The 18,474-nt window shown below is 31.7% G+C and overlaps 2 protein-coding genes across 2 annotated transcripts; both read left to right on the top strand.

The window, feature by feature from the left end:
• Window positions 1–623: 623 nt before the first annotated feature.
• LOC110645994 (F-box protein At5g49610-like) lies at window positions 624–1,748 on the top strand. The gene has a single exon (XM_021799279.2). It carries the CDS (start codon window positions 624–626, stop codon window positions 1,746–1,748), a length of 1,125 nt encoding a protein of 374 aa, XP_021654971.2.
• Window positions 1,749–14,072: 12,324 nt separating this feature from the next.
• On the top strand, window positions 14,073–14,465 carry LOC131175881 (uncharacterized). The gene has a single exon (XM_058140563.1). It carries the CDS (start codon window positions 14,073–14,075, stop codon window positions 14,463–14,465), a length of 393 nt encoding a protein of 130 aa, XP_057996546.1.
• Window positions 14,466–18,474: the final 4,009 nt, after the last annotated feature.

The following is an 18,474-nucleotide window of genomic DNA, read 5'->3' as shown; positions in this document are numbered from 1 at the left end:
TTAATCTATTTTAGTATTTAAATAATAATTTAATTATTATATTTTATAAATATAAATAAAAAAATCCTAATATTAATAGACTTTCTATTATATTAGTATTCTAAACTTTATTTAATTAAACTTTCATATTAATTAATTAATAAGTATTTTTATAATAATTAAATTAAGTAATTACATTAAATATATAGGAATATTTTAGTCCGTTAATAAGTTCGTCTTTCATTCTTATATTTATTATTAAAATAGAATTATAGATATAAACTATAAATTCTTAATTATATTTGTTTATCAAATAAACAAATGTAATTAATGCTTTCTTTTTCTGCACAAGAAATTAATAAGACATTAAATTCAATTGGATCATTAGTATCTTATTAGTAGCCAATGACTTGGCTGTAAAGGAAAAAAATTATACAGTATCCAAGGGGGAGGTGGACAACTATTAGACTACTACTAATCCTATTGAGACATAACCACCCAAGCTTCCTTTCTTCCCAAGTTAGTCAGTATACATATAAACTGGGCTTTCTTTTTTCTATATATAGTCCCTTAACTTTCTCCAATTGCGTACATCATCGTTTGTTTTGTTGAATCAATTATTCTTTTCTTTCAAAATCATATCAATGGAGTCTCGTGATTTTAACTTAGATATCATCTTCGAAATTTTATCACGTTCTTCCTTGAAAACTCTGGCTAGATGCAGGCTTCTTTCCAAGGAAATTAATAGTCTCACTTATCAGTCAGCTTTCATGAATCTCCATTGCCCGAGAACCAAAACCATATCTGGGTATTTTGTGCAAAGCTTGAGGTATAACAAGTATTCTTCTGCCTTTGTTGATAATATTTGTTCAGATTATAAATTGTCCGTTGATTTCTTATGTGTTCCTGTAAAGATTGAGGCATCCACAAGCCAAGGTATTTTGCTTTGTAGTTATAATAGGGAGAGAATTCCTCGCTATTATGTGTGCAAGCCTAGTACTAAAGAATGGCAAATCATTCCAAATCCTAAGACTCGATATTTCACCGAAGGTTTTGCCATGATTGTGTTGAAATCAAATCCTTTGCACTACAGGATAGTGAGATTCTCAAGGCCTCGGGGTAGCCATAAAAGGTATCACCTTAGATGCGAGCTTTTTGATTCAATGACCAGGGCATGGAAGCAGCTGCAAGAAGTAAAATTTTCGTACGGTGAGTTCCTTAAAAGTTTCGAGCCAACAGTATCAGCTTGTGGTTCCCTTCACTGGCTTACCACTAAAAACAATATTTTAGCATTCCATGAAGACATAGAGAAGTATAGCATCTATTCACTCCCTTCTCCAGTTTATGAGAGTAATACTTACGAATACAAAAAGCTCACTGAGTATGAAGGGAAGCTTGGTCTAATCTGCAAGGGAACAGATAATAGTTTCATGGACTTGTGGGTAATGGAAAGTTATGAAAAAAAAGAATGGTGTAAAAGGCAGAGAATCAGTATTGAATGTTTAAGAGAAATAGAGAAATACACAAATCCTGATGTCTTTTACAATGCTGATATTGCACTGATGAGAGGATTCTACAAAGTCATATTTTTCAAGTTTAAGAATGGAAACAGCGCCGATATAGTGAGACTGGACAAGAACATTAATATGCTGGGTACAGAAGTTTTTCCCTTTAAATCCGATTTTGAGCCAAGTAATTTGAAGAATGAGTTTTTGCAGAGGGCAGACAAGAAGAAGGAAATCAAAGAAAAGGGCAATGGAGTCTCTTAATGATAAGTAAATTAGTCATGAGTTCATGTTTTGTGGAAATCTAACAGTTTTAATTTTCGTCTTTCTTTATTTGCCTCTATTTTTGTTATAAAGATTTGTGGTTCTTCACCTAGTCTTCGTCTGAATTTTATTAATTCAGGAATTATTGACGGAAGAATTTAATTTATTGTTTTTCGGTGCTGTGCAGTGTTCATCAGTTCATGGTTATTATCCCTGTAGATTTATAAATTATTAAATCCATTTAAAAAAAACATAAAATTAATTAATTTATACTTTTCTTTTACATCACATATATTTATGGGCTCTTAACAAAGCTCATATAAGATTTTTCATACTTAAACGTTGTTTACTATGAATTTAATACACAGACAATGTATACGGTAATACTCGCTTATTAAATATTTTATATTTTAATTTCATGATAAATCGGATCTCAACATAAATTTTCTTATAATTAATTAGAATTTCTGTAAATATTTCATCTATTAGAGTTAAATTTATAATTAGTTTGGGTTTGTAATTTCTTTAATAAATGGAATTTTTAGTTAAGTTAGGATTATATTATATTTATCTACAAATAGGTTTATTATATAAAAAATCTATACCCGTACACATATTCAACAATTAATATAATTCTTTAAAATTCTCTTGATTCTCTTTGTGGATTATTTTCTTTCTTCACTTTTTTTTTTTAATTTATTTTCTTTTTTCTTTCCTCAATTTCTTCATCGATTATTCCTTTATAGTTTCCTTACGTTGCTAATCTAGGTAGTTATATATTCCTTGACAGCTTCCATTGGCTGCTGTGAACTCTAAATGTAGAATTTTAGAGATCAATTTAATTAGAATGAAGTTTTTAACAATTTTATATCTTTTATTAATTTCTTAATTATTACAAAATTGAATTGAAACATTGAGACAAGAGTTCATAATGAATGAAATGAGGTTACTCAGGTTAGAATTAACCATTACTAAAAGGTTAAAAATAAACAATTAAGAATTTCAGTGGGGAATTGTAAGATTTTGTTCGGTAATTAATATTATCATATGGGATAAAATCAATTCCTTTAATGTGACTCAATATTAATTAATATTTACTTTAATTAATATAAATCTTAATCATACAAAGATTACTTTAATTAAAGTAAATCCTAATTTTAATTGTATAAGAATACTTGATGGACATACCAAATTAAGTCTTATATATATATATATATATATATGAGCTGATCCTCTCTTTACCTAGAAGGTCACACACATTCTCTTTCATAAAGTAAGAGATAACAAGGTCATCTCAAGAAAGTCTTCAATCGCTAAAGTTTTGTGTGTGAATCAAGAATGGTCAAGAGAGAGAAATCAGTCTATTAAATTAAAGGGTCTCTCTTAATTATCAGAATGGCTCAATTAAACTCTGTATTAGATACACTTTATAGATCTGTGAGAATATATTTATTCAAGATCCATTATTAGGGTGATGGTTAAATTTTATGTTTATAATTCACTTTATGTTTATGATTGTTATGATCTATTAAGATTTATTTTGCATGTGATATCAGAGCTCTAGGTTTTAAACAATTAAATTTTTCCATCAAATTTATGATGACAAATATAATGTTGAAGTTCTTACTTGTTATTAGATTTAGGTAGAATTGAAGTATAAGTTTTATAGGTCTAAAGATTAAAAATTAATGTTTAATGATTAAAAAAATTAAGTTGTGCCGAAACTCATTAGATTCGGCCATGAGGATCAACTTGTTAAAAAATATGTTTATATAAAAAAAAAATCTAAAATTAATGAATTTCGGCCATAGGAAGTTGAACTTGGAAAGGAGTTCAATTCTGAGCCATGAGCAAAGATTAATAATAGAATAATAACAATAAAAGTTTGGCCAAACCTCTATAAATTGAGTTTTGGCTGCATAAGTTAAATAATGTAAACCGTATTTTTAAAGTAATAAGTACGGCATATGGCTGTGTATTACATTGTCCAATTAATATTTTACTTTTTGAAGTAATTAAGTTATTATGTTTTCACCCAGTCTAATTAAAATTTGTAATCAAATCTAATAAATGAATAATTATTAGGTTTATTAAGATACATAATTTATATGTATGCCTTATGATATTTATTTTAGTTTGTTAGTCATCAAAGTGGCAAAACTAAAATAAAATAAAATTAATAGCTTGTTAGTCACTAAAGTGACCAAACTATGAATGTTGTTTATATGCATATAAAAATTATCAATTATCTATACTAATAGATGCCTATGATGAAAAATGGATTAATTGATACCCACTAATCATCAGAACTTAAGAATTTTACTCAAAGGTAAATCAATTATTCTATGATAGTGAGAATTATGAAAACAATAATATTTTATCAAATATATATTGGATGTCCAAAGATAACATGTATATTTGATGTAAGTTAATTATTGTCCAATCAAGTTTAAAGGCATTTAATTTAGGAAAGTATATTATAGTATCCACCCAAAGTAGAACTGTAATATACTCTAATTGTTTGAATTGTCTGAATCTATTTTAATTTGAGTATGTGTATAATATTTTACAGCTATTACTCTTCATTCGCAAGCTTCATCTGTTATTGTATTCAATGAGCTAAACTTCTCTGAATTGTGTGAGCAAGTCAAGTTTCATTTAGGTGTCTTGGAACTTGACTTAGCATTATTGGAAAATAAGCCCACTACCATTACAAATACAAGCAGTGAAGTGTTAGTAGTATGCCCTAGAGCATATCATTTAGTATATATCTTGTACATGTTTTATTAATAAAAGGCATTTTCACTTTTCCGTTTACATAATATATTTATGTGTAATAGAAAATGTCCATTGATTTTTTGTTAAAAATTCTATTCTTAAGTTGTTAAGAATATGAGTAACAATATTTCTAGCACAAAGTATTATAAATTGGTTCACAATCGAGATACTTCACACAGGACATGACTTATCCGGAAAGATTGTATTCATGATTGTTCCCAATGTATTTATATGAGATATAAATAAGATGGAATGGTGAGTCTCATGCCATATAACAAACATAATAGGCACTTATATATGATAAGTAAGCCGAACCAGTGACATTTATGACAAGCACATGGAGTTTACTCTTGTCAATGTATTGTCATAAATTATATCAGTGCATATAATCTTTAGACCTGAGGTAGCACAGTTATCTTGTATATAAGTGATTTGAGTTTGATACTGCTTTCATACTTGTACTGTGTATGGGTATATGGGCATGTGTTGGCTCATACTAATTATATATGGAGGTAGGTGTTGATCAAGATGGAATCTGTTACCCTAAGTAAATAGGGATAAAATCCTATGTTCATTTAATTGTTCTTGATGTTTCAAGTTCCTAACCATGACAGATAGATTTAATCAGAAAAGATTTTCTGATGAGAAAATCTTTTACTCAAGAACTGGAATTAAAAGAGAACATAATATTCATAGCAAATGGGGTTTGACATAAACCATGACTCCAGCTCGAATTGGGATCTTGTAACAGAGATATTATAGTGCATGGTAACATATGATTATAGGTTCATTTAAGGTATTCCTTATTACTAATTGGGTGGCCATGACATGCTATGCTAGGTGTTAACCATGGTCTATGAGGTGCATAAAATAATTTAGAGAAATCATTTATGGTAAGAAAGAGTTCTGATGATATTAAGAGTTAATATCATATCTCATTGCCAATTAGTGATGAGCCTAGTGAGTCATATACATACACAAGTAATCACCAAGTTAAATGTGATTTAATTAATTAATTAAAGAGTTTAATTGATTAATTAAATAGGTTTAGTTTGCAATTAGATTGTAAAATCCCTAGCATGGCTTGAAACCAAATATAGGTTATTGGATGTATAGTATAAGTTAAATTTATATTTAAAGTATTTAAATATGAATTTAATTATGAGAAATTAATTAATAGAGATTAATTAATTAATTTATATTTGATATAAATTGATTAGAAGAAGAGAAATAATTATTTTGGGTTGAGAACTCAAAATTAAGACACATGGGTATTTTAGTCATTTCACAAGGTGACATGTAGCACCATGAGATGGTGACACATGGCACTACACATAAGCTTGCCAATTGTCTTTTAATCATGTAAGATGATCAAAGTGAAGATTAAATCTAAGTTTGACACTTGGCACAATATGATTGGGTCAATTAAACTAAGAGTCAATCAGAAAGTGACATGTGGCAAGGGTTTTAAGTGATGACCTAGCTATATAAGGGAAAGGATGAAAGAACAAAATACAAGCTACCATTTCTTTCATGTGTGCCGCCACCCTTGGAGTGCACTTCCTCTCTTCTTCTTCATCTCTCATCAATTCAAAGAGAATTGCCAACATTCTCTTGAATTAAAAATACTAGAAATCGTTTCTAGTGTCCTGTATGCATCTATAACATCTCTAAAGGCAAAACCTGATTTTCTAATTAATTGGAAAGGCTTGAGAAGTTGTTCAAGGGGCTGCCATCGGTGATCTTGGTGTGGACAAGCTAGAGGGACAATATCTGGTGTCCTAAGTGCATCCTGAAGGTGCCAAACACAACTGCAGTGCATCAAAAGGTTAGTACACTTATTCTTGATCTAATCTAGGGTTCTAAAGAATTAATCTGTTAATTCTAAAATCTTAAATGGCACATGTAGATTCAAAAATATATTAAAAGTGTTTTAATATGCTGTTTATTATTGAAATCAAATAGATAAAAATGAATCTTGCATGATGCATGTGACCCTAGAAGAAAAATTTTTGAATTCAATGATCTAAACTTATGTTTTTCATGCTTCCGCTCCTTCAATTGGTATAAGAGCCACTATATTTGCCATTTAGATTGTTGATTATATGATTTAATTGTGTGATTTGATCATGAGATGGTTGATTCATTGCTGGTTGCAAAGCAAAGGTGGCGGCATGGTTGGTTGTGCCTATGGTGCGCATGGTTGTGGCACCACTATGGTGCGCAAGGTATGATAGATATTGAATGTGCAATTGTTGTATAATCTAAGGTCCATTTTATGTCTAATTAAATTGTTTAATTAGAATTATAATCACGCAATTAAATTTGTTTGAATGAGATTCAAATATGAATTTTTAAAATTGTTTGAATAAGATTCAAATATGAATTTTTTAAATTTGATTGAATGAGATTCAAATCTGAATTTTTAAATTTGGTTGAATGAGATTCAAATCTGAATTTTTAAATTTGGTTGAATGAGATTCAAATCTGAATTTTTTAAGTTTGTTTGAATGTGATTCAAATCTGAATTTTTTAAATTTGTTTGCATGTAATTCAAATCTGAATTTTTAAATTTGTTTGAATCATATTCAAATCTGGATTTTTAAGTTGAATATAAGATATTCAATTTAATTTAAGTATGTATGTTTTATTTAATTGTTAAATAGTGATATGCATGATGGATGATCATGGACAATAAAAGACCAATGTGATTGGATTTATTTCTTTTAAGTTTCTTTGGGTTATAAATTAATTAATTTATTTTAATTTATTTTGGTGTCATGTATTATAAAGGTTGTAATATTTTTTGGGTTGTAATTTCATTTATTTGGCTCTTGTAAATTCGTCTTGGTATGCTAAGGATTACTATGTAATTGGATTGCAAGAAGATCAAGGAGGTTAAGATCATTGGTGGGACCAGTGGGAGGAATTCAAGATTAAGTGTTGATTATGTACTCCTTCAGCGACTCTTGTAATATGAATGAATGAAATGCACCTAGGAATGCCCTAATTCAATTCTTGGTGGCTCAGAATTGAATCCCTTAGAAAGTCCATGATCATACCATATTTATTTATTATCCATGAATGCATGAAATGTATGGGAATATATGCAAGTATATGATATATACATGCTAATTGGATAATGTGCAAAATGAGACCTTAATAGTAATTAGGACGACAACAAAATCTTCCAAATAAAAGATTAAGTTGGAAATGCTATAATTAAAGTAATTATAACATGGGCCCTCCATTGAGGCAATTATTTTAAGAAATTTTAAATACTTGCATAAGATGCAATTAATTTAAGAGATTTTCTTAAGAATAATTGTTAAGCATTAGATATTGTAAATATGTAAATGGTTTGGTGGTCAATATTGGATGAACCTGAGGACATTAAAATTATTTGCATGTTTACTGGCTCAATGGGATCAACTTAACTAATGCAAGATAAGTCAATAATATATGTACCTAAGATTTTGAGCATTAGGGGCTAGGTAAAGGATTGAACCTCACATGAGATATGATGGGCAAGGAGTTGTTCACTTATAGTTTATTGTAATTCCAATAATGGATGTACCTGAGGATGATCAATAGGATTATAAGAATTCAATCACCCACTAAAAATCCATCTAACTAGGATTTTCGTTTTCTACTTTGGAAGTGTAGGATTCGCTAAGTTAGTGGGAGGACCAATTTGATTAAAAGACCATAATCATTTTGGTAATTATACGGTACATTTACTAATTAATCTGGTTATTTTCTGCAGTTAATTTTCTGATAATAATGAGCACACCACAGCCACCACCATCCAATATCCTTGCAAGCATACTTGATCGCAATAGGTTGACAGGACCTAATCTCTCTAATTGGCTAAGAAATTTGAAACTTGTCCTAAACCTTGAATAAATAGGACATGTTCTAGACTCAAATGTTCCTGGTCCCTTACCTCCAAAGGCCACTCAAGAGGAACATGAAACTTTGGACAAGTGGAAGGAGCATGATATGAGAGCCAAATATTACATGCTTACTTCTATGAGTAATGAGTTACAGAAGCAGCATGAGAACATGCAGAGTGCGAGTGAGATCCTCCTTCACCTACAAGAGTTGTACGGTGAGTATAATGTTACACTCATTTCATATAGGCATTTTAGGGTAGTTTTGCATCCATTTTGCCCTTATATTTTAGTATATTTTATGTTTTTAGCTTTATTTTAGTTTATTTGTTAACTTTAGATACTTTATATGTGATTTTTGTAATTTTGTTGTTTTTGATAGGATTTTGTGGCAAATCGAAGATCAATGAGTGCAATAGGAAGTGAATTGAAGAAATTTGGGATTCTTTAAGCATGGAGGAAAGTTGAAGATATAGCAGGAGTGCTAGGTATGAGATATCTAGACATCTGTTCTACATGAGGATGTCTGAGGGACAGAATATTGGGGATCATGTCCACAAGATGATTCGGCTGATTGAGCAGTTGGAACATCTTGACTTTAACATGGATTTCCAACTGCAAACAGATTTGATCATTCAGTCCCTTCCTGAGTCATTTGGGAATTTTATGACAAATTTTCATATGACTAAGCAGGAATGCACCTTGGCTGGTTTACTCAACATGCTGGTTATTGCCCAAAAGAATATACCGAGCAATAAAGGAAAAGAGGTAACTTTGATTGCATCTTCTTCTGCTGAAAAGTCCAACAAGAAGAAGGGCAATAAGAAAAAGAAACCTCAGATTCCTAGTCCTTCCAAAAAAAATAGCTAAACAGAAAGGAAAGACTAAAGCTGATCAAGGCAAAGGAAAGTGTTTCCACTGCCAGTAGGATGGGCACTAGAAAGGGAACAGCCCAGAGTATAGCAATCTAAAAGAATGCAATACTATGATGAAAATCAACTCAAGTTCAAAATATATTTGACACTTAAGATTAGGTCATGTTGCAGAAGATAGGATTGCAAAGCTAGAGAAAATGAGAATTTTATCTTCATTAGGTTTTGGACCTACTCCAACTTGTAAATTCTGCTTTCAAGGCAAAATGACTAAATCAGCCTTTGTTGGACAAGGGTTAAGAGTTGAAAATATTTTTGAGCTAATACATAGTGATGTATGTGGTCCATTTAAAGAAATGGCTAGAGGCGGTTTTCATTATTTTATTACCTTTACTGATGATAAATCAAGGTTTTGGTATTTGTATTTGATGAAATACAAATATGAATCCTTTGAAAAGTTTAAAGAATTTAAATCTGAAGTAAAAAATCAAACGGGAAAAGTATTAAAGCTCTTCGATCAGATCGTGGAGGTGAATACTTGAGTACTGACTTTGATGAATACTTGAGAGAGCACGACATTGTTTCCCAGTTGACTCCTCCAGGAACACCACAACTGAATAGTGTATCTGAAATGAGAAATCGTACCCTATTGGATATGGTACGTAGTATGATGAGCTATACTGATATGCCAATCTCCTTTTGGGGATTTGCATTAGAATCAGCTTTGTATATTCTGAACAGGATTCCGTCAAAATTAGTATTTTCCACACCTTATGAGATATGGCATGGAAGAAAATCAAGTCTTAAGCATGTTAAGATTTGGGGTTGTCCAGCTTTTATCAAAAAGCTAAACACTGATAAATTGGAAACCAGATCAGAAAAGGGTCGATTTATTGGATATCTAAAAGATAGTTTTGGATATTATTTTTATTTGCCTACATCACAAAAAGTTGTGGTAAGTAGAGATGCCACATTTCTTGAACAACAGTTTGTTTAAGAAGGAGGCAAAGGAAGGCAAATAGAGTTAGAATTGGAGAATTCTGACCAACCAACAGATCAGATGGATATAGATCCATCTAGTCAACCTACACTTATTGATGAAACATCTACAGTTGTTCCTCGTAGATCAACCAGGGTATCTCACCCACCAGTGAGATATGGTTTCCTTCATAAAGAAGAATAAGAGTTGTCTATTCATGAAGAAGTAGATCATGGAGATGATCCACTTACCTATGAAGAAGCTATATCAGATATAAACTCTTCAAAATAGATTGATGCTATGAAATCTGAAATTGATTCCATGTATAAGAATCAAGTTTGGGATCCTGTTGACCCACCTGAAGGTATTGTACCTATAGGGAACAAATGGATTTTCAAGAAGAAAATTGATTCTGATGGAAAGGTAGAGACCTATAAAGCAAGGCTAGTAGCGAAAGGGTTTCGCCAAAGGCAAGAAATTGACTATGAGGAGACTTTCTCGCCTGTTGCCATACTTAAATCAATTAGGATTCTATTAGCAATAGCTGCATACTATGATTATGAGATTTGGTAGATGGATGTCAAAACAGCTTTTCTCAATGGATACATTGAAGAAAACATTTTCATGGAACAACCTAGGGGTTTTAAATCCCAAGATGGTTCCAAAGTGCGCAAGCTAAAGCGATCCATTTATGGGTTGAAACAAGCTTTGAAGAGTTAGAACATCCATTTTGATGAAGCCATTAAGTCATTTGGTTTTATCAAAAATGAGGATGAGCCACGTGTATATAAGAAAGTTAGTGACAGTGCTATCACTTTCCTTGTCTTATATGTGGATGACATTCTGTTGATAGGTAATGACACAGGTATGTTGACAACTATAAAGGTATGGTTGTCAAATCCATTCTCCATGAAAGACTTAGGGGAGACAACCTATATTCTTAAGATTCGCATCTATAGAGATAGAGCGAAAATAATAATTGGTTTATCCCAAAGTCTATACTTGGAGAAGGTGTTAAAAGAGGTTTAACATGCTTGATTCTAAGAGAGGATTGTTACCAGTGAGACATGGTATCCACCTTTCTAAATAGATGTCTCCAAAGACACCTGAAAAAAGAGATAAAATGACCAGGATTCCAAATGCTTCGGCTATTGGAAGTTTGATGTATGCAATATTGTGTACTAGGCCGGATATCGCATATGCTATTAGTTTGACTAGCAGGTATCAATCCAATCCAATCCAAGTATGGAACACTGGATAGCTGTCAGGAATATCCTTAAGTACTTGAGAAGAACTAAGGATTTATTCCTGATATATGGAGGTGGTGACTTGCAATTGGATGGTTATATTGATTCTGATTTCCAATCAGATATCTATGATAGAAAGTCTACCTCTGGGTTTGTGTTCATTTGTAATGGAAGTGCAGTCAGTTGGAAGAGTTCCAAACAGAGTACGACTGCAGATTCCACTATAGAGGCTGAGTATATTGCTGCATCAAATGCTGCAAAAAAAGCTGTTTGGATATAAGGAACCTCGGTCTCACCAAAAATCCAAACACATTGAAAGGCGCTACCATATTATCAAATAGATAGTTGGGTAAGGCGATGTAGCCATGCAGAAAATAGCATCAGCTGAAAGTCCAACTGATCCATTCACTAAGCCTATGTCACAAGCTCAGTTAGACCGACATCTTGAGAAAATGGGTCTGAGGTATTATAATGAATGACTCTAGTGCTAGTGGGAGATTGTTAGTAGTATGCCCTAGAGTATATCATTTAATATGTATCTTGTACATATTTTATTAATAAAAGTCCTTTTCACTTTTCCGTTTACATAATATATTTATGTGTAATAGAAAAGGTCCATTGATATTTTGTTAGAAATTCTATTCTTAAGTTATTAAGAATATGAGTGACAATATTTCTAGCACAAAGTATCATAAATTGATTCACAATCGAGGATACTTCACACAGGACATGACTTATCCGGAAAGATTATATTCATGATTGTTCCCAATGTATTTATATGAGATATAAATAAGATGAAATGGTGAGTCTCATACCATATAACAAACATGATAGGCACTTATATATGATAAGTAGGTCGAACCAGTGACATTTATGACAAGCACATGGAGTTTACTCTTGTCAATATATTGTCATAAATCATATCAATGCATATAATCTTTAGACCTGAGATAGCACAGTTATCTTGTATATAGGTAGTTTGAGTTTGATACTGCTTTCATACTTGTACTGTGTATGGGTATATGGGCATGTGTTGGCTCCTACTAGTTATATATGGAGGTAGGTGTTGATCAAGATGGAATCTGTTACCCTAAGTAAACAGGGATAAAATCCTATGTTCATTTAATTGTTCTTGATGTTTCAAGTTCCTGGTGAGGACAGATAGATTTAATCAGAAAAGAATTTCTGATGAGAAAATCTTTTAATCAAGAACTGGAATTAAAAGAGAACATAATATTCATAGCAAATGGGGTTTGACATAAACCATGACTCCAGCTTGAATTGGGATCTTGTAACAGAGAGATTCTAGTGCACAGTAACATATGATTATAGGTTCATTTAAGGTATTCCTTATTACTAATTGGGTGGCCATGGCATGCTATACTAGGTGTTAACCATGGTCTATGAAGTGCATAAAATAATTTAGAGAAATTATTTATGGTACGAAAGAGTTCTAATGATATTAAGAGTTAATATCATATCTCATTGTCAATTAGTGATGAGTCTAGTGAGTCACACACATACACAAGTAATCACCAAGTTAAATGTGATTTAATTAATTAATTAAGAGTTTAATTGATTAATTAAATAGGTTTGGTTTGCAATTAGATTGCAAAGTCCCTAGCATGGCTTGAAACTAAATATAGGTTATTGGATGTATAGTATAAGTTAAATTTATATTTAAAGTGTTTAAATATAAATTTAATTATGAGAAATTAATTAATAGAGATTAATTATTTAATTTATATTTGATATAAATTGATTAGAAGAAGAAAAATAATTATTTTGGGTTGAGAACTCAAAATTAAGACACAAGGGTATTTTGGTCATTTCACAGGGTGACTATATAAGGGAAAGGATGAAAGAACAAAATACAAGCTGCCACTTCTTTTATATGTGCAGCTACCCTTGGAGTGCACTTCCTCTCTTCTTCTTCATCTCTCATCAATTCAAAGAGAATTGCCAACATTCTCTTGAATTAAAAATACTAGAAATCGTTTCTAGTGTCCTGTAGACATCTATAACATTTCTAAAGGCAAAACCTGATTTTCTAATTAATTGGAAAGGCTTAAGAAGCTGTTCAAGGGGCTGCCATTGGTGATCTTGGCGTGGACAAGCTAGAGGGATAACATTTGGTGTCCTAGGTGCATCTCGAAGGTGCCAAACACAATGGCAGTGCATCAAAAGGTTAGTGCACTTGTTCTTGATTTAATCTAGGATTCTAAAGAATTAATCTGTTAATTTTAAAATCTTAAATGGCAAATGTAGATAAAAAAATATATTAAAAGTGCTTTAATATGCTATTTATCATTGAAATCAAATAGATAAAAATGAATCTTGCATGATGCATGTGACCTTAGAAGAAAAATTTTTGAATTCAATAATCTAAACTTATATTTTTCATGCTTCCGCTCCTTCATGAAAAAGAGAAGTTGTACCATAAGCAATGCGAACGGTCAAATAGATTAAGCCTTATGTTTCTGCGAATGACTATTGCCAACAATATTAAGACAATAATTCCATAAACTGAAAATGCAAAAGAATACCTTAATTTTATGGAAGAACGGTTTCGATCTGCAGACAAGTCACTTGCTGGTACTCTAATGGCACAACTCACGACCATGAAGTATAATGGGTCGAAGAATATGCATGAGCACATTATAGGGATGAGTGATATTGCAGCAAGGTTAAAGATCTTAGGGATGGCTGGGGTTGATTCCTTTTTAGTACAGTTCATTCTGAACTCACTACCTCCTGAATATGAGCCATTTCAAATCAATTACAACACTATTAAGGATAAGTGGAATGTTAATGAATTGGCCAGTAAGCTAGTTCAGGAGGAAACGAGATTAAAGAATCAAGGGACTCATTCTATCAACATTATGGGTCAAAGAGCTAGTAAAGGACTTAAACCAAAAGCCAACAAGTTTAAGAAGAAAAAGAAATGATCTTCAAATGCTTCTCAAACTGCAAAAAGGGAACAAATGGCAGATAAGTGTCACTTCTGTAAGAAAGTAGGACACTATCAGGAAGATTGCCTGAAACGTAAAGCTTGGTTCGAAAAGAAAGGTAATCCTTATGCTTATGTATGTTTTGAATCAAACTTAATTGAAGTTCCTAATAATACTTGGTAGCTTGATTCTGGTGCTACTACTCATGTATCCAACTTGATACAAGGATTTCTTACGATCCAAACCACAAATTCAACTAAAGACTTTCTATTTATGGGGAACGAGATGAAGGCCCCAATTGAAGGCATAGGGACTTACCGTTTGATCTTGGACAATGGTTATCACTTAGATCTTTTACAAACTCTTTGTGTACCTTCAGTTTCTAGGAATGTTATTTCTATTTCAAAACTTGATGAATCTAGGTTTAATGTTAAATTTGGACATGGATGTTTCAGTTTATTTAATCATAATAATAATTTCATTATTGGTTCTGGAATTCTTATTGATGGTTTATATAGGCTAAAACTTGATGATAATTTTGCTGAATCCTTGCTTGTCACTTATAGCAAAATTGGGATTAAGTATAGTAGACTAAATGAAGATTCTGCTTTTTTGTGCCATAAGCATTTGGATCACATATCCAAAAAAAGATTAGAGAGGTTGGTAAAGAATGAGATTTTACCGAGTCTAGATTTTACTGATCTTAATGTGTGTGTGGATTGCATTAAAGTAAAGCAAACCAAACACAATAAGAAAGGAGCCACAAGAAGCAGTCAGCTTCTTGAAATTATACACACTGATATATGTGGGACTTTTGATACTCCATCTTTTGGAAGAGAAAAGTACTTTATTACCTTTATTAATGATTTTTCATATTATGGATATATTTATTTGCTTAATGAAAAATCTCAATCAATAAATGCACTTGAAGTGTACATAAATAAGGTTGAGAGGCAATTAGATAGAAAAGTGAAAATAGTAAGGTCAAATAGAGGTGGTGAATACTATGGAAAACACACTGAAGTGCGACAATGTCTTGGTCCATTTTCAAAGTTCTTAGAAAGTCGTGGCATATGTGCATAATATACTATGCCAGGTACTCCTCAACAAAATGCAGTGGCGAAAAGGCGAAATCGGACTTTAATGGATATGGTTAGGAGTATGATGAGTAACTCTTCTTTACCTATATCTTTATGGATGTATCTACTTAAAACCGCTATATACTTGTTAAATAGGGTTCCTAGCAAGGCAGTCTCAAGGACACCTTATGAATTATGAACTGGAAGGAAACCTAGTTTAAGGCACCTACATGCTTGGGGTTGCCAAGCGGAAGCAAGAATTTATAATCCACATGAAACAAAATTAGATTCTGAAACGATAAGCGGATACTTTATTGATTATCCAGAGAAATCTAAAGTATATAGGTTTTATGTTCCAAACCATAGTCCAAGAATTATGGAAACTGATAATGCAAGATTCTTTGAAAATGGTGAAGTTAGTAGGAGTGTTGAGAGATAGGATGTGGATATACAATAAAATAAAATTGATTTTCATGTGCCTATTAAAGTTTTAATATCCACTCCTACTCCACATGTTGTTCCAGCAGTTGTTGAAGGACCTAACAATGCTACACAACAAAATGATGAAATACATCCTGAAGAAGCTAACCCACAAAGAGCTAATGAAGGTGAACCACAAGAAATATCATTAAGAAGATCTCAAAGAGAAAGGAGATCGGCAATTGCTGATGATTACGTGGTTTACTTGCAAGAGTCAGATTTTGACATAAAAATTAATAAAGATCCAGTTTCCTTTTCACAAGTTATAGAAAGTAATGAGTCTAATAAGTGGTTAGATGCCATAAGAGATGACTTAAAATCTATGGAACAAAACAAAGTATGGGATTTCATCAAATTGCCTAAAGGATCTAAACGAGTTGGGTGTAAATGGGTCTTTAAGACCAAGCGCGGCTCGAATGGCAAAATCAAATGATATAAAGCAAGACTTGTTGCCAAGGGTTATACTCGGAAGGACGGTGTTGACTATAAAGAAACATTTTTATTAGTCTCAAAGAAAGACTCATTAAGAATTATCATGGTATTAGTGGCTCATTATGACTTAGAGTTGCACCAAATGGATGTGAAAACAACCTTTCTAAATGGAGGACTTGAAGAGGAAGTTTATATGGACCAACCTGAAGATTTCTCAGTTAAAGGAAAAGACCATATGGTGTGTAAACTTAAGAAATCAATATACGGACTTAAGCAAGCTTCCCGCTAATAGTATATTAAGTTCAATGATACCATAAAATCTTTTGATTTTAAGGAAAATGTCGTTGATCGATTTATATATCAAAAGATTAGTGGAAGTATGTTTATTTTCTTAATTTTGTATGTTGATGATATCTTGCTTGCTGTAAATGATTTGGGCATATTACGTGAGACTAAAGATTTTCTCTTAATGAATTTTGAAATAAAAGATATGGGAGAGGCATCCTTTGTGATTGGAATAGAAATGTTCTGTAATAGATCACAAGGACTGTTGGGATTGTCTCAAAAAGTCTATATTGATAGAATTCTAGAGAGATTTAATATGTATAAATGTTCAGCAGGAATTGTTCTCATACAAAAAGGGGACAAATTCAGTCTCAATCAATGTTTAAAGAATGATATGGAACATAAAGAAATAGAATCAATTCCTTATGCTTCAGTTGTGGGCAGTTTGATGTATGCTTAAACCTGCACAAGACCCGACATTAGCTTTGTCATTGGAATGCTTGGTAGATATCAAAGCAATCTTGGAATCCATCACTGGAAAGCTACAAAGAAAGCTTTACAATACCTACAAGGAACTAAGGATCACATGCTCACTTATAGGAGATCTAATAATTTAGAAGTGGTTGGATACTCAAATTTAGATTTTGCTGGATGTGTTGATAGTAGAAAGTCTACTTTTGGCTACCTGTTCCTATTAGTTGAAGGGGTAGTATCATGGAAAAGTGCCAAACAGTCTATTATTGCTTCATCCACTATGAATGCAGAATTTGTGGCATGTTTTGAAGCCACAGTTCATGCATTATGGATGCAAAACTTTATCTCAGGACTTGGGATAGTCGACACCATTAGCAAGCCGCTGAGAATTTATTGTGATAATTCTGCAGTAGTATTTTTCTCCAATAACGACAAATATTCAAAGGGTTCCAAACATATGGAATTAAAGTATTTTGCAAGGAGGAAATTTATAAACAAAGAGTGTCTATTGAGCACGTTAATACTGATCTCATGATTGCAGATCTGGTGGCTAAAGGTTTACAACCTAAGATATTTAAAGAACATGTGCTTAGAATGGGTCTTGGTTGTATTCATTAATGATGTATTTGCTTTGACACTCTAAGCTTATTGATGTGTTTTCTGATATATATTAATGAATTTTCTTTTTTTTTATAATTGTGTACACATAACATCTTGAGAGAATGATAATGAAAAAAGTCTTTTCAATACATTATTGTGGACCATGATGTGATATACATATATCCATTATGTACCAACTATGATAAGTTGCTAGTGTTGTGGTATATGAAAGGGAGTATGTGATTAAATAACGTACAATCACCATAACCCACACTTAGTAATTTATTATAGGAAGGTAATTACGAGGTACATTATGGAAATGATTTGTTTATTACAAGCGCGCCAAATGTTTATGTTGTTAAAGTTTATATTACTTAATTATTGTACCAAGTGGGAGAATATAAAATTTTATCTAGTAATTAATATTATCATATAGGCCAAAAATAATTCATTTAATATGACTCAATATTAATTGATATTTACTTTAATTAATACAAATCCTAATTATACAATGATTACTTTGATTGATGTAAATCCTGATTCTAATTGTATAAGGATATTAGATGGACGTACCAGATTAAGTCATATATATATATGAGCTGGTATTCTCTCTACCTATAAGGTCACACACATTCTCTTTCATAAAGTCAGAGATA

This window comes from Hevea brasiliensis, chromosome 18 (assembly GCF_030052815.1).
Source record: "Hevea brasiliensis isolate MT/VB/25A 57/8 chromosome 18, ASM3005281v1, whole genome shotgun sequence".
Taxonomy (NCBI): domain Eukaryota; kingdom Viridiplantae; phylum Streptophyta; class Magnoliopsida; order Malpighiales; family Euphorbiaceae; genus Hevea; species Hevea brasiliensis.
Note: the sequence above shows the minus strand (reverse complement) of the source record. Positions and strands in the feature narration are given on the sequence as shown.